Below are 23,195 nucleotides of genomic sequence, written 5' to 3'. Positions count from 1 at the left end.
CCACCAAAGTTAGTGATGTTGGTTCGTGAAGCAAACTTACCCGGATAACTAAAGCCTGAACGGACCCGGTTATTTTTTCTCTAAGGCAGAAATCATGAATAATTCATGAGATTAATTATGGCATTAAAGGGATTACACAGATTACACTGATAGGAATATAAATAATTGTTAACCTTTTATAGAAAATCAGGCATTCTATACAGAACAAATAAAATATACACAGGAAAAAGTTTGAATATTTTTATTCGACAATTATACTTAGTATTTTAGGTATTTCCTTGTATTGAATTAATTGTATATCCATATCAGTACTCAGAGACCTAACTAATATTTACTAGTAATAAAATGTCAGTATTTAGTAGTAACATTCTAATATATATCTTATAAGAAGACAAACAAGATACTTTATAATTTTCTCTTTCCCTTAAAAAGCATTATGTGATATTAGTTACTAAACTCTTTCATTTTAAAAATGTTTAGGCCATTTATTATTCATGCTAAACGCACCTGGTTTGAAAATGTTTAATTTGTTCAAGACTTAAAAGGTTATGCGATTTATGCTGAAGTTTAATAGGAAGATTAAACGAGACTTACCTGTAAGTTGAAGTTTGATCACTATTTTATGAATATGTGAGTGAGGTGTAAACTGAGATCCCGACGCGCACGCGCACCCTCATACTTTAAATCAAACAGAGTAATAATTTGCAGCGATAAGTATATATATGATAACCTGCATTGTTCTATAATAATAATTGTTTTACTTGGGGTGGGTTGAGGCGGGCAGTTTACACCTCACTCACATATTCATAAAATAGTGATCAAACTTCAACTTACAGGTAAGTCTCGTTTAATCTTCCTATTTTATTTCATATACGTTCGCTGTAAACTGAGATGTTTAAAGCCAACTCTGGAAACATGTTTGAACTGTAAACCAAATAATTGACGGAAATGTTAGTTTCAATAAAACAACTTTATTTCCAAAAGTCTACATTCATTCATAAGGATGTTTGCCTAACGGGCAACTTAAATATGACAACTATCGTGTTGTATTAATAATAAAGCATTTATTTTGCTTATAATCAATAGTCCAACGTTTTAGGATTCTCACCCTAAAAACATCAATTAGAAAACTAAACAACAATATTAAACTGGTTCAAAATGCAAACAGGGGCTATTTGTAGTAGCCAACAACAAACACAACCAATATTAATGAGTTGATGAATCAACTTTTCTCAACAGTGCCTGTTGAAATGACGGATTTTCTACAAATTTTATAGGCTTATTATAATATCTGTTTAGTGTATGTTCGTTTCTCCACCCAGCTGTTTTCATTATTAAGTCAACCGGGACATTCCTTAATTTTGCTGATGAAGATGCAGCCGCTCGGACCGAATGGGCTTTAAATTTTGTTGTATTTACTCCTGCTTCTGATAAACCTGTCCTTATCCATCGAGCAATTGTGTCTTTTGATGCCTCGGCATACGGTTTCTTATGACATATAAAAAATCTGTCCTTATTTTCCCTTAAATTACTAGTTTTTTCCCTGTACTTTAGAATTGTTCTGACCGGACATAGGGCAGGGTCTTCACTTTTGTGGAAAACCACCAGTTGACCTGTATTGTTCGGTCTGCTAGTTTTTAGTAATGTACAAATGTAAAAGGTGATTGCTTCATTCTCGATATTCATATTTGAAAATTTGAAATTATATAAGGTTTGAAGCCTACTTGAGGACAATAATGCTAATAACAATGCTACTTTTATGGTAAATTCTTTAAGCGATAATGTACCTTCGTTAATTGTTCGCCTCAGATAGTCTGTAACTAAGCGAACATCCCAAATTTGTGCATATTTTGGAGTCGGTGGGTTAAAATTGAATAACCCTTTCATAAATCTTTTCAGTTCAATAGACTCCTTCATGTTTATATCTAAGATTTCGAGAAAGTTTACAATTGCGCTTTTCGCCATACTGATAGTACTATAGCCTAAGCCCTCGTCCTTCAGCTTTATCAAGAAATCGAGGACGTGACCGGTGTTTAGCTGTTGCCATGTGATTCCTCTGATTTCACAAAAGTCTATAAATTTCGTTAGCTGTGAGTTATATTGCTTCCACGTTGACCGTCTCCAGGATTGCAGAATGACGTCTGCTGCAGTAATGCTTATTCCTTTGTTGTAGAGTTCCGCCCTGATAGCCTGCAGGCAAAAAGGTTAAGTCTGTTATAAAGGGGATGACAATCATCTGAACCATGTAATGTTAAGGCATGTTTGGTATTCTTAAACCTCAGTGGTTCCCCAACCATCATTGATAGTAATTTAGGATACCAATACTGTGTTGGCCAGTTTGGGACCACCATGATAACTATGGCATTATCTGTCAATATTTTTTGCAAACATCTACCTATAAGGCAGAACGGCGGGAAAGCATAGAGCTTGGCAGAAGACCAATTTTGTAGAAATGCATCGATACCAATTGAATCTGGGTCCGGTTTCCATGATATATATTTCGGAAGCTGTGCATTGTGCCTAGAAGCGAATAGGTCTATATCCAGTTCGCCGAATGTTTTAGTGATTTTTATAAACAATTCTTTGTTAAGCATCCATTCTGTCTCATCTTTAAACTGACGAGACTTTGCATCAGCTATTATATTATCTCTACCTGGGATGTATTCTGCACTTATCCAAAAATTGTTCTCAATGCACCAAGACCAGATGGCTTTTGAAATTTTATTGCACGCAATTGATTTTGCGCCGCCCATGTTGTTTATGTAAGCTACTGCCGTGGTATTATCAACCTTCAACCTTATGTGCTTAGCTTTTCTCTCACGGGACAATGCTTTAAGGCCGAAAAAAGCAGCCAGCAATTCTAAGTAATTAATATTTAGTGCCCCTGTAGCATATGCAATGTCTAGGTCTTTGTTTATCCACCTTCCCCCTGTGTGGGTATGTCCATCAGTGGCACCCCAGCCTAGACCACTAGCGTCTGTCTCAATTGTTAGGTCGGGGTACCCATGATATATCAATTTATATGCGTCTTTGACATTATTTTGCCACCAAAGAATATCGTCCCGTCCATTGACGGAAATACTAATAGGCCTATCGTAATGGCCTTTATTTATTTTTAGAGCTAGTATTTTCTCCTTCTCTAGTGCTCTATAATGAAGCTTTCCATACTCTACAGCAGGTAGTGTTGCTATAATTTTGCCTAAAAATTGCGCAACTTCCTTAATGGTAGTATGACTTAATGTAAGTATGTGTTTACTTTGAACTCTAATTTCCTCCTTCTTGTGATATGGAAGGGAAACCGTCATACTTATAGAATTTATTTCAAATCCCAAGAAGGTTATGATCTGCGTAGGATTCATTACTGATTTTTCTCTATTAATGATAAAACCCAATGAGGCTAGAAGTTCACTAGTTTCCCTGGCGGTACCGCCGGCCAAGTCTTCTGACTGGTTTATACACAAAATGTCATCAATGTAAACCAACAGAATATGCCCTCTGATGCGCAAAAACGCAATTGGGGGCTTCAATAATTTCGTGAAAAGTCTAGGCCCTGAGCTAAGCCCATTAGGCAATGCGACAAACTTATACAGGTTGTCTTTCCAAACAAATTTTAAATATTTAGTGTCCGACTCTGCTATGGGTACAGTAAAATATGCATCTTTGAGGTCGACTGACGTCATATATACACCTGGTGAAATTAGTGTCAATGCATTTCCAAACATTTCCATTTTGAAATGTTTGTATGTCACATATTCATTTAATTTAGAGAGGTCTAATATCATTCTGAACCCTCCATCTTTCTTTGGCCTTGTAAAAATATTTGATACAAACTGGTCATGTTCATACATGGCTGGTTTGACCACCCCTTTTGATATCAATTTAACTATTTGATCATCAATAGCCTCCATATCCATGTTGCTGAGTTTGTATGGATGAGGTATTTTTCCTTTTAGGTGGTAGGGTATGGCTTTATCAAACTCTATTTTATATCCTGAAACCGCATTTAGGATGTATGGATCCGAAGTATATTTTTTCCACCTATGTATATATGACCTGAGTCGACCTCCTACTATGTCAAGGTTATTATGTTTGTTAACCTTATTGTTAGGAGAAATACTTATATTATCAATCGACTCATACCTCTTCGGCTGTTGTTTTAGGTCCTTTTTCCCCTGATAAAATTTGGTCTGGTTGTAGTTGTTTGTTGACCATTTGTGTCGCCGGGTTTACATAAATGAGTATATTTGGCATTTATTTCCGGTTTCAACATCTCCTTACGAAGTGCAAGTAACTCGAAGTTCGCATTGGCAAGTAGGCCGATTGTGTCCTGTGCTATCTCCGATGACTCATTTCCATCAACTAATTTAGCAAGGGCGGTAATTCCCTTTATCAAAGGTTTTTGTACCTTTTGAAATTTTAGATCGTTAGACCGTGCCCTTGGTGTAATGGAATCCCAAATAGTTGGATTGACCTTTGGCACCATTAGGGCCTCTAGATTTTCCGGTATAGGATAGCTTTTGATCAGCTCGGTCATTACACTCTCACTCATATGCGAGTGCAATAAGTATGTTAGCGTGTCAGCCAACTCTTGGCTGACTGCTGGTGCCAATTCGTTAGAAACAGCAAATCTTGCTGCAAAACCCGGAGGAAGGGGCCTTTGACCTTACTATTACTATTAGTGGCTGGCCGCTCAGGATTTTCATCCTTCTTGGATAGTTGTGTACCTGTTACTCCCCCCTCCTCCAGGTCAGACACATCACGTTCGTACTGATGATGCCTATCGTAAATGTTACTCGTGAGGCTAACCACCGAGCTACTGTCATCATATTCATTGTTGTGACATTGTGATGACATTTGTGTCATCAACTGAGATAAAAGGTCGTGCGTTGACTCATTTATTTGTTGAGCAGCCTTCGTCTCTTTAACGTGCTGCTCAACCAACCGCTCAAGGTTTTCAACCCTAGCCTCATAGTTCAGGCCTACTCCGACCTGTTGATTAGGCTGCAGCACGTTAGTGCATGATGGCCCGGCGATAGCAACGGCATCGCTGTTGCTATGCGTATTACCTTCTTTAGGAGGCCTAGTAATAGTACAGCTAGACCCCGCCTTCCTGGCCTTTTTGGTGGGCTTAGCCACCGTATGCTGTACAAGTGGAGTTGTAGCTGCAAATGTTACATTTCCAGCAGAAATCTCCAGCACATCTTCTTGTATTGCAAGTGATTTTTGTTCCATGATCGTTCGGGTGCACGCCGTCTCCAAACGATGGCGCCGATATGAGGGTGCGCGTGCGCGTCGGGATCTCAGTTTACAGCAGCGAACGTATATGAAATAAAATCGAATACACTCTTGTCTTTATTTTTACATTAAAAGATAGTAAGGCAACATTTTACTTCATCACAATAATTACTGACATAATGTTGCAGTATTGAACTGCAATTTAAGAACGCTAAGCCTAATAATATGCATTGTATTTCGTAGCATGCATGTGTTGCAAATAATGGGTTGATTACTAAAGGAAAGTATATACAATTGGGCTATACTGTTTACAGTACTGCAATTGTTTAATATAATTATGTTTGTTTGCAGTAGATTTACTCTTTACTTACTGGTCAGGAAACTAACTCCTAATTGATACATTTCTAGAGCATGATATTTATACAATTTATTGTGATGTATCTGCAATATCTCTAGTTTTTAAAATTCCTTTAAATATCCTTCTCAACTAATTCAGCAGCACGGCCAAGTTTGCATGTCTTTAACGTATTGACGAGTTCATGCAATATTTCTTATCGTTGTTTATCTTTATTCACGAGCATTATTTTTGTAGGATTTCAATTGTACCTATTCTGTATACCTAATTCAGTACAGCATTCCTCTTCCAGTTCAATGTGCCTGGATGACTGCTTTCAAAGAATAATGCTGTAGCTGTTGATAGGTTGGAATTTTCGATAAACTAAATTTAGAATTTGAAGTGGTAGTGTAGAACACATTATACACAGTATTGTGATCTTACATTGCGATTGAACATCATATCTGATCACAAGGGGAACAGTAGGTTTCCCTATCTCTTTTGCACAGCCGGTTCCCTTCCCCAACCGACTAACCTTCCCTGCATGAATGTGTTATCTCTGTTGTTGACATGTTTTGCATTACACATACAGTCTTTAGCTTTTGCTTCGTTTAACAGTTTGATATAGTGCAAAGTGATGGTCTGCTTGAGGGACCTTCGTACCTCTTAGGCCTATGTATTTTTTTTTATAACAATCTAGAATCTATGTTATTCCTTAAGACCACTTTACACACGTCACAACGCGAAGCGGACGGGCGGTTTCCGCTCAGGATAGGATACAGATTCTACGTGGGACAAGCTACGCGGTTTTCCGCTCGTCTGTCTAAATTGGCCTTTTAATATTAAGCGTCCCTTGCCTTGATGCGCTAATCACTTCGTACCTAGATTACAAAACATTCTTACAATAAACATGCAATCAACCATGCTTGCTTTTATATTATCACTTATGTATTTATTTCAAAACCCATTTTTACAACTTGTGCCTCGTTGATAATACTGTACTGGACTCGCCTATTTTTATAGCCCTCCTTTTAGTTCTGAACCCGTCAGCCATTATAGGGCCTATAGTCTTAAAATTCATAAAACCGTTACTAATAAATTCAGAAAAGGGTGATTCACCCTGCAGCAACATCTTATAAAAACTTTCAAAACTCAATAATAACAATATTAGACACGGACTTTATTTTGACACGCTTTATTTTCTTTTAAAAAGCCATCACTACAACATGTAACATTTTAAAATGTTGTGACGACGACCAGGGCGTATCATTATCAATATTGATGAGTCCAATGTTCAGGCCGTTGCTAATTAAATGTTCATCAGTAGTTGTTCACTTAAAGGCTAGTCACAGATCAGATTTCATAAACAGACTAGACTTAGTGTTTATCTGTAGGGAATAATCACTACAGACTGTAAACCCAGTCTACATCTATGTTTATGATTTGTTTCTTGTTTCTTCATTTAGTTTGTTTAACTAACTTTCTTAGCATGTCAATTAGCAGTCAATATTTTTTTAATATTTTATTAATTCGATAGATGACCTAGTAAAAACAAGTACAATTAGACTTTTAACAGAAATTATCATCGTCGTCTTATTTTTCAGTGTTTTGGAGCAGGCTGCTGAAGCTGCCTTCCAGATAAAAAGTGAGGATGATCTAAATTTGGTGCTTATGAAATGTGGTGTTCAAAATAAACAACTTGCTGCTAAAATAGGCACAATGAAATCACAATTGGGAAAAAATAAGAACACAAATATGGGATGATGAAGTAGTTACTATTTTAATTTTACATCTAAATGTACAATTATAGCTTAATCCTTTAAATGTTGGCATTTAGCTTGTCTATTTTCTATCTTTTGCACCTAATGGTAACATGGTACCTGCCAAGTACATGATCTGATTCATTTAATGAATTTATTAAAAGATGTAAGTTATATGGCCTACACTAATACAATAGACAAAAGTTCTTTCTTAGTGTAGTACTTAAGTACATGAAAATGGATTCTATATCTCTATTAAAACAATTATCAATGATACATTTAATAATACGGTAATAGTAATACTGTATTGCCATTTATAACCATGAGGCCAATTTCTTTCGTGGCAAATTAGGATATTAGGAAATAAGAACATCATATTTATCTGTACAGTTATTGTAAACTTTGACCTAATGAGCAACATCAAATATTTGCAGTATTATAAATTTGTCCTATACTGATGCTGTTACCTGTATTCGCTTTACAGTAAATATACCATATATAGATCCTACATGTAAATACACTATTACTGTCACACACCATACATACAAAGATCATAGTTTCTTCTGGTCCATTAAAAAGCTAATTAAAACAAACTTATATGCTGATCTTTTAATGTTATACAAAAAATGGCCAATCCTGTTTGTAAAATTTATTCGATACTAATAATAATGTAGTCACTATATGTACCAACCTTTAATAACAGTATAACAAATATTGTATCTTGCCTTTTATGTGAGATATTACATTTGTTGTTTGATTTAATCATTTATGATTGTTATGTAATTTATTGAATTAGTTTGCATTGTGCATTCGAAATGACACAATGAAACCAATTTAACACTTTACTACTAATAAAAAAATTACTCTAAAATTGATATAGTAGTTATTCATATACATTTGTATAAGGAAATTAAATTGTAATTACATTACTCTGTTTCGTTTATGACCAGTTTTTTGTCATTGCGATGTGTAATAGATCTCTCTAGTTTGTAAAAGGCCTATGAATATCTTGCTCAACTAATTCAGCAGCACGGCCAAGTTTGCATGTCTTTAACGTATCGACGAGTTCCTGCAATATATCTTCCCGTGGTTTACCTTTATTTTGATTAAAGAAATTCACGAGCAGTAGTTGTGTAGGGTTATCTTTACTTTGATACCACAATTCAATTGTCTCAGCTTGTACTTCCATCGCTTCAGCTAGTGCTCTCCAATCTTGTAAAAGTTCACGAGTGGTGTTTAGGCCTAAGTGTATGCATACTCTAGTAAAGATGTCCCAACTGAGAATGTGTTCGTACTCGTATTTTATTTTTTTTCCCAACAATATTTCTTTTTTCATAATATCCTGTAATAACAAGTCATAATTATGGTCATGTATGCAATATCACGGCAAATATCTATAGATCTATGTATAACATACTATATTATATAAAGGCCTACTATTATGGGTAAACAAGTAAGTATCTTACATCAGCCTGGTAATCACCTGAAACGAGGAAAACAAAATGTTAGTGACACTGAGAAACAATAGTCACTGTGTATTTAGTAATTACATTCTCTTAGTAACTTAATTTTTTTTTCCAAAAACCATAACTAGTGTACGTTTAACCATGGAGGAAATAATTAATTTCGTGAAAGCAACGTTAACAACAAGCTTTGGTGGCAAAAATGACTAAAATCAATAATTTTTAATACATGCATTTCACTTACTAAATCTTGTCATTTGATATAGGGCAACAATCTCTGTATTCCGTCCACATGGTGTCTGATCCTGTGTTTTGCTTTGTTCAGTTTGTCTTTCATTGTTAGGCCACACTTACAGTATAAAAATAAAGCATATCAGTATGGATATCAAATTGACAAATTGTTGCATAGACGTTTGTTTTGTATGAATTTTAATCATATGATTCTATAATATTTATCGCATAAAAGCATGTTGTAGATTATTTATCTCAGTAATAGTAATCATCAAGTTGCATGGAATTTTATAAAATAAATACTATGATCAAATTATCCTCTCCAACACCCCAAAAACGTCAACTGATATTTACCGTTCTTTTGTTTTTCCCTCTTTCTGCATATTTCATCAAACTGTTTACGCTGTAGTTTTAGGTTATGAAGTTCACTTACAACAAATTCCATTTTGTCTGTCCAAACATCGTCCTCGCTGAGTTCTGTCATATATGCTGCTGCTACACTGTATGTGTCCTGTTTTTGTTTGACGGAAAAGTTAGACGTCACCAGTACATCTTTACACAGCATGATAACCGCCAGTGTCATTTTCAATCCACCCTTGTAAACATTCTTAACATGCAATTGATATCGTCTTGTGACGAAGTTCATGATAAAACTCATGAAGAATTCTAAATATGTCTGTGCGATACATCTAGCTTCTTCACTCATACGTTGTATAGACACGGATGCCATATTGCATTTCTCGGTTACGGAGTCTATTTCCAATACGGGATATAATTCGGGTTTTCCATTTCTTGCTTGAAAGACTTCGTCTACCCAACATACTAGGTCGTTGGAAGTTGTTTCACCCATATTCTCAACGACCTTCAAAAAATCTTTGGCGGCGGTGGATAAGTAGTGATACGATTTCTCAACAAGTTCTTCATACGTGTTTGCATCGGAGATTTTGTTGTGATAGTCAACACATTTCTCAAATGTATGTGACACGCGCATGGTAAAGTTCATCCTAATATTTTGGACTGAGCGAGTTTGATTAGCAGCATTTAATATCAGCATCAGTCCTTTATAACAACCAGCTCTATGGTACAATAATGCTGCTGTGATACACATTCTGTCTTCTGTGCCATTGCAAAGATTTAATCCATCTAAAACGAAATTAGTAAATGAGTGAAAACTAAGCTTTTGTATGTCAAATTTTTAAAGGAAAGTTACAGTAATTCTTTCAGGAGGGCGAAACTTTTTTTAGACAAGTACCGTGTTTTCTACGTCCTAATACAAATGAATAGGCCTACACATGTATGTTAATACATTTTTAGAATACATTTATACGGTACCGGAAGAAATATTTTACTTTCTTACCCCGGCGCATTCTGTCCATGTGGTCCTGCTTGTTAGCATTAATTAGTTCAATTCCACACTGTTTCCCTCTTTCTACGAGTTCATCATACATTTTCCAGTAATCTGGATAACGCAGATCACATGGAATTTGCCCAGTTCCAAGTGCTGCACCTGTTGTCAGTACTACTACCTCATAAACTTCAAATTTGGTTTTTATCCACGCATTTGACTCTAGTAATTTACTTTCGCAAATAAGTCTGCAAGGCAATATGAAAGGTAGCAGTCTAAAATGCTCTGGTCTACGAAGTCTGTTACGTGTGGCGATAAAATTATGTATGACTGTCAGAAAAAGCAGTATGTAGCATTTAGTGACCGATTGCCCATTTTTGGTTAAACTTTCAAAATACTGAACCATCTTTTTGGCATTTCGTTCCAGTTGTATCCACGAATGAGTACCTGGCATAACATTTGGTAGCGTGAACAAGTCAGCCGTTAATGTCTTCATATCCTTACTTAGGCGTTCGTTCATACATTTCATTACATTTTGGTGATCATTTGCCAAATAAAGCAAATATTTCTGAGTAGTTTCCTCGACAGTCGAAAGTCCACTATCCTCGGGTATATTATTGCTGAAAGTGACAACAAGATGGAATTCAGTAGAAATATTTCCAGCAAATGCCAATCGCACATCACATGATCCATCTTTCTTTTCAGCATCATCTAGATGTTTGGTCATCTGATCGTAGTCCCTTTGTTGATATTTAGCGACTGCCGTTTCAATCAGTCGTGATACATCAGGATCAGATGCAATCACTTTGCTTCGAGAATGTGACCTACCAGTCATGTTTTGCTTGACGTCTTTGAAAGACATAAAAGTGTTAGAGCCTGTTTTAAGTGAATTGTTTTTAAATGAAATTTAAATCAATTTTAAATTGAATAGAATTATCGTTATTATTCAACTTTTCAGGGAAAAGGCGATAGGTATAAAAACAGTATTACAGATATGTTAATGACATATTTTGTGTGTTGCATTGTATGTAATGTATATACGTAGAGACCACTAAATGGTATAGCTTACTATAGTAAAACGACAAATAATAACATTATTATTTCGAATAGTTTTGTTTATAATTTATATATTGTTGTATTTACCTTTATGGAGAGCTCTAAACTTTTCCAAGTCTTCCTTTGAGGCAAACGGCAATTTGAATTTTCGACTTTCTACAATTAAACTGTCAATGTTTTCTTTTACGTTTTTGTATTCTTGATAGAACGTATCCTTATTAGGCTTCTCAGCTTCTAGTAAACATGATGCTATGCTTCTTAGCCCACACAAGTATACATTAAATCGCATGCTTGCGTACCATTTACTGGACAGAAGAGGACTTTTTACCATTGTCATGTTGATTAAAGCCAAACGAACATGGCCAAGTCGGTCTTTAGGCGTTATTTGCTGATATGTTAGAAATGCCTTCTTCATTAACTCTACGAAAAGTTGAACATACAATTGTGTAATTGTTCGTCCGATAATATTTGCTCCTCGTGGCATATTTTCTACTGTTGTTTTAGCTCTATCCAATACTGCATGCCATTCAGGAGATCCAAATACACAATCATCAGCGGAACAAAATCGAGAGAAAACTTCAACCCAGTCTGTCATTGAATCATTGCTGTAGATCTTCAAATCTTTCAGAAGTCGCCTGCAGTCAACTACGAGTTCCATGAGATAGTCACGCAGATTGTCAAGGAGAGACTGTGAACTATCAAGTTGTTTATAAGAACCATTTAAAACATTACATGCGTCCTTGTATCTAGGAGATAACCAACTACCAACTTGTAGCCTAAAACCAGTATCTTTAAGTTGATTTTCGGCGTCAGTGATAGACTGGCAGAAGGCTTTATAGCTTTTGTCATTCCAATGACTCAAAATATTGGTTATATTTTGCTCAGTCAGTCTATGGTGCTCGTCTGTGGTCCCGTCTGGTATGTAGTCATCTTGGCATATGTCAAAATGCAGATCAGCTGTCTTCAGTCGTGATTGCACCACTTTAAAAATAAATGTTTAAAAAAACAAATTAATTTCGATAAAAAAAAGTATAATAAAGAGAATAATGCTGTAAACATGTAATGTGGTGTCTGAGCTGTACAAACGATAAAAAACACTATAGGCCTGTTATTAAGATATAATTTTCAAATAAAGCTATACATACAGGAAGTAAACTTGTCCAAGTTTCTAGTATCATCCTCAGATCTAATATCCTTGTTCATTTTTAGCCCTTCGTCGTAGAGTTGCTCACATCTTTTTGTGAACCTATAAAATTCATCATACCAATCTTTAACAGCTAGCCGCAAATTAGAGATATTACACCCGATGGTTATTGCAGCGTGCACGTACATGTCATGCTTTACAGCGCAAAAATATTTTGACGTCACAAGCTCAGATTCACACAGCGGAAGAGCGAATGTAGCGACTAAAAGCAGACCATATTGATCTTCTGGAATAAGATGATTTCGATACAGCCACATACGGCAAATAAATTGCAACATTAACAGAATGTATGATTTTGAGACATTTCTTGCTGGAATTGGAAGAGATGAAAAAAACCTTTCCACTTCCTCTGTTTTGGAAATCACAGTTTTCCATTCAAGTGAACCGTATTCAAGAGGCGAATTCTCCATGAATATCACTTCTAAGCGATTAGCCCATTCAGTAAAGATAGTACATTCTGTTTCCATGTCCATCTCTTTCAATATCTCTCTGTGAGACTCTGCAAGTGAAAAGAACTGCGCACATGCCAGTTCATGCAAAACTTTGACATCTGTCATCTGATGGTTAATGCAGTCATGTAACTCAGCAAAATCATTACACCCCTGTGATATCTTTGTGGCGAATCTTCCTCTACCGTATGCTGATTTCGTCTGCCTATCCACTTTAACCAACACTTCTTCCATTTTATCATATCGCTTCTGTTTGAAAAACTTTTTAGCTAAATTGCAATTGAAGTGTTCTATCAAGTCGTTCGACTGTTCAACGTCTGTGGGTACAAACATAGTTAAGCACAACACCATATTAATGATTATTTCTATATTTACGGTATTTAATAATTGGATTTTGTTTGCGAAGAGTATTTAAAAAAGAAAATTTGACTAACAGTTACTAATGTAATATAAAATTAATAAGATTATTCGGCGACTAATCATGGTTAAAATGGGCACAAACTTAGTATTGTGAAAATCATACCTTCAATATCTGAAACGTGTTCTGTCGACGGTTTTTCATGTTTGTCGTCCTTGGGTTTACTTGTGTTAAAATCACTCTTCATTCGTTCTGTTTTTTCACCAGCCCGATTACTCTGGGGTTTTGGGGCGTAAGTGTTATCTTGTGTATTTTGGTTACTCTCTATATCCGACGTTTTGTCATGTTTGTCTTCCTTGGGTTTACTTTTGTTAAAATCACTCTTCATTTCTGTTTTTTCACCAGCCCCAGTACTTTGTGGTTTTTGGGCGCGAGTGTTATCTTGTGTATTTTGGCCACTCTCTATATCCGAAGTTTTGTCGGGTTTGTTGGGTTTGGTTTGAGTTGAAGCTTTACTCTTGACCCCTGTTCGTTGACCCAAAGCTTTGTGATCTTCCGTTTGAGAGCTTGAAGTACCACTATCGAGACCTCCTTTCGAAGATTTTTTTTTGTGCTTCTTCTGCCTTTTTCTGGATTCCAATTCCGGTTCATATTTTTCTGTTCAATGCAGATAATAAGTTGTAATTATTGAATTAAATAATACATACATCTCTACCTCTAATCTAGGAACGTTCGAATATTTAAAACATTTGTAACAGTAGGCCTAATTACGTTAAAAATAATATATATGCAAATATCCACATAGCAGGACAATGCATTCTTTCAGAAAAATATTTGTGATTTAGTAGAATATTTTTTTTATGTAAGCCGATACGGTATACTGAATACATTTATAGGATAGGCTGTTAATAGTGGGTTTGTACAGTATTAGTACAGTATGCTAATTTTTTTTCAGTGTTTTTCTTTGGTAACTCTTAGCAAATGTTGCATCCTTTTTCCTGTAATCCTTATAAAATCATTTAAAACACTTTAATATCTGAATGAAATAACATCGTTTTAATAAATTACGTCTTTCCAGGTTTGACTTTTACCTTCAATATGTTCTTCTACTGTGCTCTCACCATCACTGCTGCTCTCCATGTCATACACCTTACTCCATTTCTCTTTAATTTTTGTTTTCAGAATCACATAATGTGCCAGTTGAAGATTTTGTATTTTATCCAAGTCTTCCACTTCCAAACCTCGTAAATCGGACAAACGACTGAATCCTTCGTTAATTAAGATTTCAATGACGTCATCGCGTAAGTCGCGTAACTTTAGTTCGGATTTGAAGCGTTCAAGTTCTTGTTTCTTCTTCTTACGACTAGACATCTTTGCGTAATCTCCTAAGAATAAGCAAAACGTAAGCTTATTGAAAAGTAAGCAGTACCATGTGTCATGAGTTTTCGCCTCGACCATTTGATGTCAAATATTGACCTAAGTTTGCCATTTATAACGAACATGAATGTTGCTAGCTATATTTTAGAGACGGTTGAAATCCCTTCATAGTTGATGCTGATTATGTTTTCCTTTGGAAAGTGGAAGGTTTAGCAACTCTTAGCAAGTAAACCTAATTGCATATATCACGTAGCGTACGTAGAATATAGAAAATGTATAGGTTAATGTTCACATTAAAACAAATGTTTACTTACTGTATCATTTGTCTGATTGGTTGATAAAATGTTTACATACTCTAAATTAGTGCCCGGTATAATGCATTGTGAAACAAATCATAGGCCTTCAATATCTTACCACCAGACCTGTACTATGTTTTCATATATTTCGTTGATCAGAAACGTTTAAAATAGAAAATAAAATAGCTATAACACACACACGGTAGCATTGAAAGTGTACTGGAGACGTGAACTATTTACATTTCATTTAAGATGTTTAGAAGTAACAAAGGCATATGCTGTTGTATCGCTAGGCCTATAATTATTATGCACATATCGATGGGCTAATTGTTGTCAATGTGTAGAATCGTTCACGACTAGCACAACATTAGCATCGCGGTACTAACACTTTCCTAAACTGAATTTTACTAACGAACAATTGTAATATGCTTACCTATTCTGTATGCCTAATTCAGTACAGCATTCTCTTCCAGTTCAATATGCCTGAATGGCTGATTTCAAAGAATAATACTGTTAGGCCTATCTTTTGAAATGTTGGAATTTTTGAAAAACTATATTTAGAATTTGTAAGATTGGATTGTATTGAACTGTATATACTAACAAGTGGTAGTGTAGAACACATAGTATTGTAATCTGTTTACACTCTGGTACACTGCAACTTGTTCGCAAACAACAGTGTACATACATGATTAATGCTATTCAGTTTAAAACACTGAACACCATATCCGGCGGAGGCGGATCACAAGGGGAACATTCGGTTTCTTTTTCCCTTTTTACACAACCATTTCCCCTCCCCACCGGAACCTGGATACTTCCCTGCATGAGTGTTATCTCTGTTGTTGACATGTTTTGTAACATACAGTCTTTAGTTTTTGCTTAGTTTAACAGTTTGATATAGTGCACCAGCAGTGATGGTCTGCTTGAGGGATCTTTGTACCTCTTGGGTCTATGTATTTTTTATTGCCGATGCTAGTTTTTTTGACACAAAACTAATTGTACTTACTATTTTGTTTTTCTTTTGCTTCATTTATTTATTAACTCACATCATTAGCATGCGATACTAACACTTTCCTAAACAGATAAATTATTAAAATTTTACAACAATTGTGATATGCTTACCTATTATGATACTGTATGCCTAATTCATTTACAGCATTCGTCTTCTTGTTTAATGTGCCTGAATGGCTGCTTACAAAAATAATACTTTAGCTATGTTGGAATTTTTGATAAACTAAATTTAGAAAGAATTGTAAGATTGTATTGTATTGTTCTGTATGCTAACAAGTGGTAGTGTAGAACACATTACACATAGTATTGTGATCTTTTTACTGGTCTACACTATTATCTAGACTACCCTGAGCCTAGATATAAAAAAATACAACATAATTCAATTCAATTCAATTAAAACTTTATTATCCCCATGGGGAAACTCTGTTGGCCTTTTCAAAATACAGTACATACAAATATAAAATGGATACAGTACATAAAATATATAAATTACGATAAAAAGCCATACAAAATATGAATGTAAAATCCTAAAATGTCGATTAAAATACTACTAATAAATAAAACTAGCGCATGTCATTCATTATAAAACCGTATTGCAGCAGGGACGAATGAATTGCCATATCTATTTGTTTTAATTTTTCTTTGAAGGAGTCTGTCACTACGTTGACTTTTGTTAAATTTATAGTGCAGAGGGTGAGCGTGGTCTTTCAAAATAATTTTCAATTTTAGCAAAAACTAAGTACACTGTTTAAGATAGAAGTATAAAAAAGTTGTAAAATAGTACGGTCAATTTTAAAAGAGTTTAATTTGCGTAGAAAGAAGAGACGTTTTTGTAATTTATGTATGTAATGTATTTAGTTCAAGTTTATTATCAATTTCAACCCCTAAATATTTGTAAGTTTTAACTTCCGAAATGGTCTCACCATTGATTTTGATCTTGGGAAGGTAATTTATCTTCTTCCGAAAATCAAAAACCATCTCTTTAGTTTTATTAATATTTAGATCTAAAAAATTATCTTTACACCATTCGTGAAAAATATTAATACTGTCTAAGAAGCCTGTCATTGAATCATCTTTTGAATCCAGATAACCAATCAGAGCAGTATCGTCTGCATATTTAATAATATCAGTTTTTGTATTATTTGACTTACAATCATTTGTGTATATTGTATACAATAAAGGTGACAACACAACCTTTAAAACGAGGACAACGTGTAATTTAGCTTAACGCGCTGTTCTCTATCTTTAAAAAAAATTAAGTATAACCATTTTATAATCAGTGGGTTAACCTCTAAATTGATAAGCTTGTTATTGAATGCACTTGAGAAATCAACAAAAAGAATTCTCGCAAAGCAACCTTTTTTCTCTGAGTGCTCAGAAACATTATAAGGAGCAGAAGCACTGCATCCTCAACACACCTGTTTGGAGAATATGCAAATTGATTTGTATCTAGCAGATTCTCCACTGATGCAACTAGCTTACTTTTAACATTTTTTTCTTTGAAAAAGTTTACAAAGGAATGGCCAACTGATCGGCACACATTTTAAGAGTCTTACAACTAATATTATCGGGACCTTTTGCCTTACGTGGGTTAAGTTTTTCAAATAATAAGTTCACTTCGTCCGACAGTGATTTAAACATTTTCTGGGGGTACCGGTAGTTCAAACCAACGCGTTGTTTCCCTCATGTTCAAGCGAACGTCCACTTTATCAAATCTGTTGTAGAAGGCATTTAAATCATTTGCATATTTCTTTTCATTCTCAACAACACCCTTTGCCTTCGGTTTTTTACCAGTAATATTCTGCATACCTTGCCAAACCTCACGATTTCGGAAGGACCTTTCAATTCTATTTTTATATTCCTTTTTGCATTCAGAAATTTTCCGCTTGATTTGTTTCTGCATCTTTCCGCTTCTCTTTCTCTCAGTCATAAAAACATTTTATTTTCTCATTATAAGGAGTTCTTTAGACACCCAAGGTTTATTATTAGAAAAAAACTTTTAATTCTTGATACAGGTATTATCATTTCCTCACAGAATCTTACGTATTCGGATACAACGAGGGTCGCTTCGCTCAAATTTTCTGCATTTTCCGTTAATACATCCCAGTTGTGCATTCAAAACACCTTTTATGCGTCTGGTTGGCATCCTCAGTCCAACGTTTACCTTTATTTTCTTTGAGGGTTTATCACGAAGACGGGTTTTATATATTGGAATGAGGCTGATCATATTGTGGTCAGATTTGCCAAGACCCGCCATAGCTTTACACTTGTATGCACCATCAACATTTCCATAACAAAGGTCGATACACGTATTGTTGCGAGTTGGACAATCAACATATTGCTGGTATGTAGGTAGGTATTCTTTTAATGAACATGAGTTGAAATCCCCCATGATGAATTTAGCTGCTTCAGGCGAATTATTTTCTGCTTCAGAAATGAGATCATATAGGCCTACTGTGCTTGCTGCTATATTAATGTCTGCTGATGGTGGGATATAGACCACAAATACCTTCACTTGATGTATCTCCCTTGGGAGGTAAAATGCAATATTTTTCACTTACATGGCACAAACGCCACCTCCTTTGTTTTTACCTGAATTTTCATTTCTATCCCATCTAATCAATGTGTAATCGTCAAGATCAATGAGGAATCTGGATCATTATCCCTCAGCCATATGTTTCTGACAAACAAATCATGCTCGACTCGTGAAAAACCGTTAGGAACTTTACGTTCGCTCTTATAGTTCATCTATTTTGTTTCTTATCTGTACATTACCAAAAAACTGCTGGAAATGGAGTTTTATGCTTTAATGTCTTAAATCGAACTCTAACGCCTCCTCTTTGGCCTCGTTTTCTTTCCTTTGTTTTGTTAATGTTTGAGTACGCACCTGTTGCAAAGGAATGTATATATTTAAGCCACGTCGACTTCCCGAAAATGTGTTTTTTGGTCATTTTTGGGTCAAAGGTCAGTACAATGCATTTCCGGTCATTTTTTCGCTAAAAGTTGTGTTAGACCGAATATAAATATGTATATTCTGAACAATTTGACACCAAAAGCAAATCTGTACAAGTGGTTGTCGAGATATATGAACCATATATTTTTAACCTTTGACCCCGATTTTGGGCATGTTCGCCCCGGATAGCGAATTTGGCACACATCCTATGTTGTTCGTTGGGGTCAAATTATCCTATAGCAGTTAGAGATATTCTCTCCTAAATTAAATAATGCATACACATCTGACCCAGGTCCTAGACTACTACCACTTGTTCGCATACAACAGAATCCAATTTGTCGATGTGAATGAAATTAACAGTACATGATTAATGCTATTCAGTTTAAAAACATTGAAGTGATACACTCTCACTCAACAATAATATTTCAATGTGTTTTAACAAATTTTGTAAAACGTATAGACTATCAAGATTATGAAAAATACGAAATGATCTTACAAATAGGCCTACTGTACAACTCGCATATAGTCTGTAAATGTTTTGTCTTGTTGCGGTATAGAGTGTGTTTGTTTGTCAGTTATTTTTAGTTATTGCTACTTAATTTGTTGTATACCTTACGACAGCGATCATGTCGGTTGTATTGGTTAGTTATTATGTATCGGTTTGATTTTGTATCTACTTGTTGTCTATATATTTATTTTAAGAACGCACTATGCATGAACGTGTGTCATCGTTGTAAAGGTGTAGCGTCAATAAATATTAATAAATTATTATTTATTATTGAACCATATCTGGCGGAGGCGGATCACAGGAGAACAGCCGGTTTCTCTCCTTTGGTACAGTCGGTCCTCCTCCCCCCTGCATATGAACGTTGTTGACATGTTTTGTATTACACATATAACTCTTTAGCTTTTGCTTACCGGTAGTTTAACCGTTTGATATACCACACTGTGATGGTCTGCTTAAGGGACCTTCGTACCTCTTAGGCCTATGTATTTTTTTTATTGCCCATGCTATTTTTTAGACACAAAACTAATTGTACTTACTAGTTTGTTTTTCCTTTTTGACTCAGTACTGGTGTTTGTTACCGTAAGCGTCCATTGCCTTGATGCTTGTAACTAATTTGGTCCCTAGATTCCAAAAACTCTTACAATAAACATGCAATCAACCATGTTTGCTTTTATTTAATATTTGTTAAAACATTCAATCAAAATCGATTTATTGTTCAACACCTCAGCTTAAAATTACCCATTTTTACAATTGCGCCGGATAACACAAAGCTCGCCTACTTTTTTATTTTATAGCTCTCCTCTTTAGTTCTTAAACCATTATAATAAATACATTCTCAGAAATATTAAATAAAAACAGATTTGTTTGCAACCAAAGTGGCATGGTGTTATTATAAGTGAGTAATAACACTACATAGTCTTTCCTTGTATGAAACCAGGAAAGAGTGAAATTACATTAAGCACGCAAAGCAGGAAAAGGGAAATTCTCTGTTGAAAAATTATTTGCAGTAAAATCTTTTAAAAACTTTCATATAATAATAAAGACTTCATTGACTTCATTTATTTTGAAACGCTTTATTGTTAATTTTTATTTCTTTATTACAGTTATATATGTGTTACTTGTGTGATTTAAAATACAGTTTTGCAAGAATGCCTAATTATTTAGTGGTAATTGGATAAACCGGACGAGCAGCTTACCCCTCGATGAATTAGAGAGGTTGTCGTAAAAGGTTACACGCTGTTTCGTATTAAGTGTAAAACCTTTTTTTATGGAATGGCTGTTAGTATATATTATATTATTGTTGTATTGGGTGGTTTGTTTGAATAAAGTGTGCCACCTTTAATGCGATGCTCAAATCAATATGACGTGGACAATGATGACACTGTATCGCGTAAATGTCGTAGAGAAGCCTACCGTGACCGTCCGTGTGCAGATGAGGTGTATAAAGTTTCATTTTAAAGAAATTTGATATAATAGTTATTGCCTACAAAGAGTAAAAGACTAGCGAATGCACTTTTATTTATCGAGTATATGTAGTAGTATACCGGATCGAGAAAGAGCCAGCAAGTTACGTTGTAGAGGGCGCACTCAATGTAGAAGGTGTGTTGTTAGTGTGTTCACTAACTTGTTCTGTTTTAGCTGCAATTGAGACGGACATATTTTGGCATTTGAAACTCAGTTTTTTAGAAAATATTTGGAGAGTATAACAAGTGCAGTAAATAGAACAAATATGTCTGCTCCTCCACCTCCGTATAATCAGGTAAGTATTACAATTTTTAGATAAGCTATTATTTTATTCGATTTCAATATTGACCTTGACTTTTGTTAGCGTTAGAAGCAGGTAATTGACCAGAACGAATGGTTGCTTGTTGTGAATCTCAAGTAATTCGAAAGCGTTTCCTGGTCGGGGCGTAAGATGTCTTTCTCTATTTTGAGAGTATAAGAATCGGGATCCGAATTAGTTATTTATGGTCCTAATCTGTACAGCATTTAAAAAAGTGCGTTTGCCTTAGATAATGCAGGGGTATGCATAGTAATAAGCATTTTAATGAACGTTTGTTTATGCAAATAATATTCACGATCGTTGACAGACAGTAATAATATTAACGTTGATCATGATGTTGGAAAATGATCTCGGTCGGTGAACTTTCACTTGAGCTTCATCTTACCAAGGAGTTATTTTATTTTTGGACATCCAATATTTGGACAAATACCGAACTTTTATAAATGTCAATACAGAATTTAGCCTATTAATTATAGACCTGGTACGTTTGTCACCGGATTACTGTACAATTCATTATATTTTAATGAGCATTTGTATGCAAATAATATTCGTTTATTGGAATAAGAAATCATGATGTAGACCATAAATAGAATTTTAACTATATTCATTATATGATATATTATCTTTATTTCACAGCAAGGATATGCACCACAACAAGGGTACCCCCCAGCACAACCAGGATATCCACCTCAACAGGGTTATGCCCCTCAACCAGGATATGCCCCTCAACCAGGATATGCCCCTCAACCTGGTTACCCACCACAACAAGGCTACCCTCCTCAGCAGGGTTATCCCCCTCAAGGGACAGCGGTAACAGTGGTACAAACCACCCAGCCACAGCCAGCAGTTGTACACACTACAATTGTTAATGAAAGGTATGTTGACTTTATTTTATTCAATTATCAAAAATGAAATTATTGAAATTACAATGTAATCTACAATAAGCATTGTAAAACAGAATAAGAACAGTGTTTAGGCCTATATATAATATGCTGATATATGGTATACTTTATCAACATCATAATGTCTTCAGTATCAGTAAACCGTAGGCTGCCTTTCATTTATTATACGGGTATAATATAAATATATTGCTATATATTCGTATTCTGTGTATAGGCCTGCCGTTCTGAATTGTGTTTATAATATGTTGTCAATATACGTAGGTCTATTGATTTAGTTTGTTTTGATTATCGATTATCGATTAAAAGCGTAAAAATCAATAGCATAGACTAGAATTGCAGCCATTATCTTACGATTGTAGTGTACTTATCGTGCTGTCACTAGCAATTTTGCAAAGTATCATTATGACTTTGTCATATCCTATATACGTAATACACTATATCCATACTGAGAACGATCCTGTTGTATCCATCTATACGCAGTATAAGTATCTGTCTTAATTACCGCATTGAAAGAACGGTATTTTGTTATCACCGATAAGTATTGTTTTTACTTTTATCGTAAAAATACATATTGATTGATATGATATTTATATTATGAGCTGTTCGTACGATAATATTTGTTAATACTGTATAGACGTATGTGACTAATATAGTATTTAAACATTCCCTCAATGTTCAACTACTTAAAATTCTTTCTAAAAATCCCTTTTACATATTGAATATTGTTTAAGTTTGCATACGTGTTCGGAACAACAATCTAGATAACATGGTTGGTGAGGTTTGAATTAAGACAATATAATATTCAATGAAATCGCTTTTACAATACAACTTTCATTTTGTTAGTTGATAATAGAACCTCTCCATACATGGAATACAACGACCGACATCTATTCAGGGGACCCACGTATTAAGGTTACACTTGGTTAGGTCCCG

General features: G+C 34.9%; 3 protein-coding genes across 5 annotated transcripts in view; 2 read left to right on the top strand and 1 right to left on the bottom strand.

The window, feature by feature from the left end:
• LOC144841434 (vacuolar protein sorting-associated protein 16 homolog) overlaps positions 1–7,697 on the top strand; it is a 53,512-nt gene extending 45,815 nt beyond the window's left edge. Inside the window, exon 22 of the mRNA XM_078697766.1 lies at positions 7,174–7,697. Coding sequence (XP_078553892.1) covers positions 7,174–7,333 — 160 coding nt within the window. The 3' untranslated portion in view covers positions 7,334–7,697. The remainder of the gene's footprint in view (positions 1–7,173) is intronic.
• LOC144841609 (uncharacterized) overlaps positions 1–23,195 on the top strand; it is a 98,795-nt gene that overhangs the window by 73,272 nt on the left and 2,328 nt on the right. Inside the window, exons 2-3 of one of the 2 annotated variants that reach the window (XM_078698063.1) lie at positions 21,221–21,336; positions 21,997–22,235. In XM_078698063.1, coding sequence (XP_078554189.1) covers positions 21,307–21,336; positions 21,997–22,235 — 269 coding nt within the window. In that variant the 5' untranslated portion in view covers positions 21,221–21,306. Of the gene's footprint in view, positions 1–21,174; positions 21,337–21,996; positions 22,236–23,195 lie in introns of those variants that run through there. The other variant, XM_078698055.1, reaches the window with a different exon arrangement.
• On the bottom strand, positions 7,975–15,570 carry LOC144841403 (uncharacterized). 2 transcript variants are annotated; one of them, XM_078697738.1, is made up of 11 exons: positions 15,542–15,570; positions 14,527–14,820; positions 13,895–14,092; positions 13,601–13,759; positions 12,570–13,394; positions 11,512–12,405; positions 10,381–11,217; positions 9,378–10,166; positions 9,037–9,141; positions 8,796–8,812; positions 7,975–8,671 (listed from the first exon to the last, which is right to left on the bottom strand). In XM_078697738.1, the coding sequence occupies exons 2-11, from the start codon at positions 14,804–14,806 to the stop codon at positions 8,312–8,314; spliced, it is 4,464 nt and encodes a 1,487-aa protein (XP_078553864.1). In that variant the 5' UTR covers positions 14,807–14,820; positions 15,542–15,570; the 3' UTR covers positions 7,975–8,311. The 2 variants fall into 2 exon arrangements, with proteins under 2 accessions (XP_078553864.1, XP_078553856.1); XM_078697730.1 differs by having other exon boundaries at positions 13,601–14,092.

This window comes from Antedon bifida, chromosome 1 (assembly GCF_963402885.1).
Source record: "Antedon bifida chromosome 1, ecAntBifi1.1, whole genome shotgun sequence".
In the NCBI taxonomy this organism is placed as follows: Eukaryota; Metazoa; Echinodermata; class Crinoidea; order Comatulida; family Antedonidae; genus Antedon; species Antedon bifida.
The sequence above is the reverse complement of the archived record's forward strand: the minus strand, read 5'-3'. Positions and strand labels throughout refer to the sequence as shown.

Coding starts and splice junctions, on each gene's coding strand:
- LOC144841403 (XM_078697730.1), bottom strand. CDS start 14,806: ATGTCTAGTCGTAAGAAGAAGAAACAAGAACTTGAACGCTTCAAATCC. Junction 13,395..13,600: donor ACACGTTTCAGATATTGAAG/GTATGATTTTCA, acceptor TTGTACCCACAG/ACGTTGAACAGTCGAACGAC. Junction 9,142..9,377: donor GAGGGAAAAACAAAAGAACG/GTAAATATCAGT, acceptor TTATACTGTAAG/TGTGGCCTAACAATGAAAGA.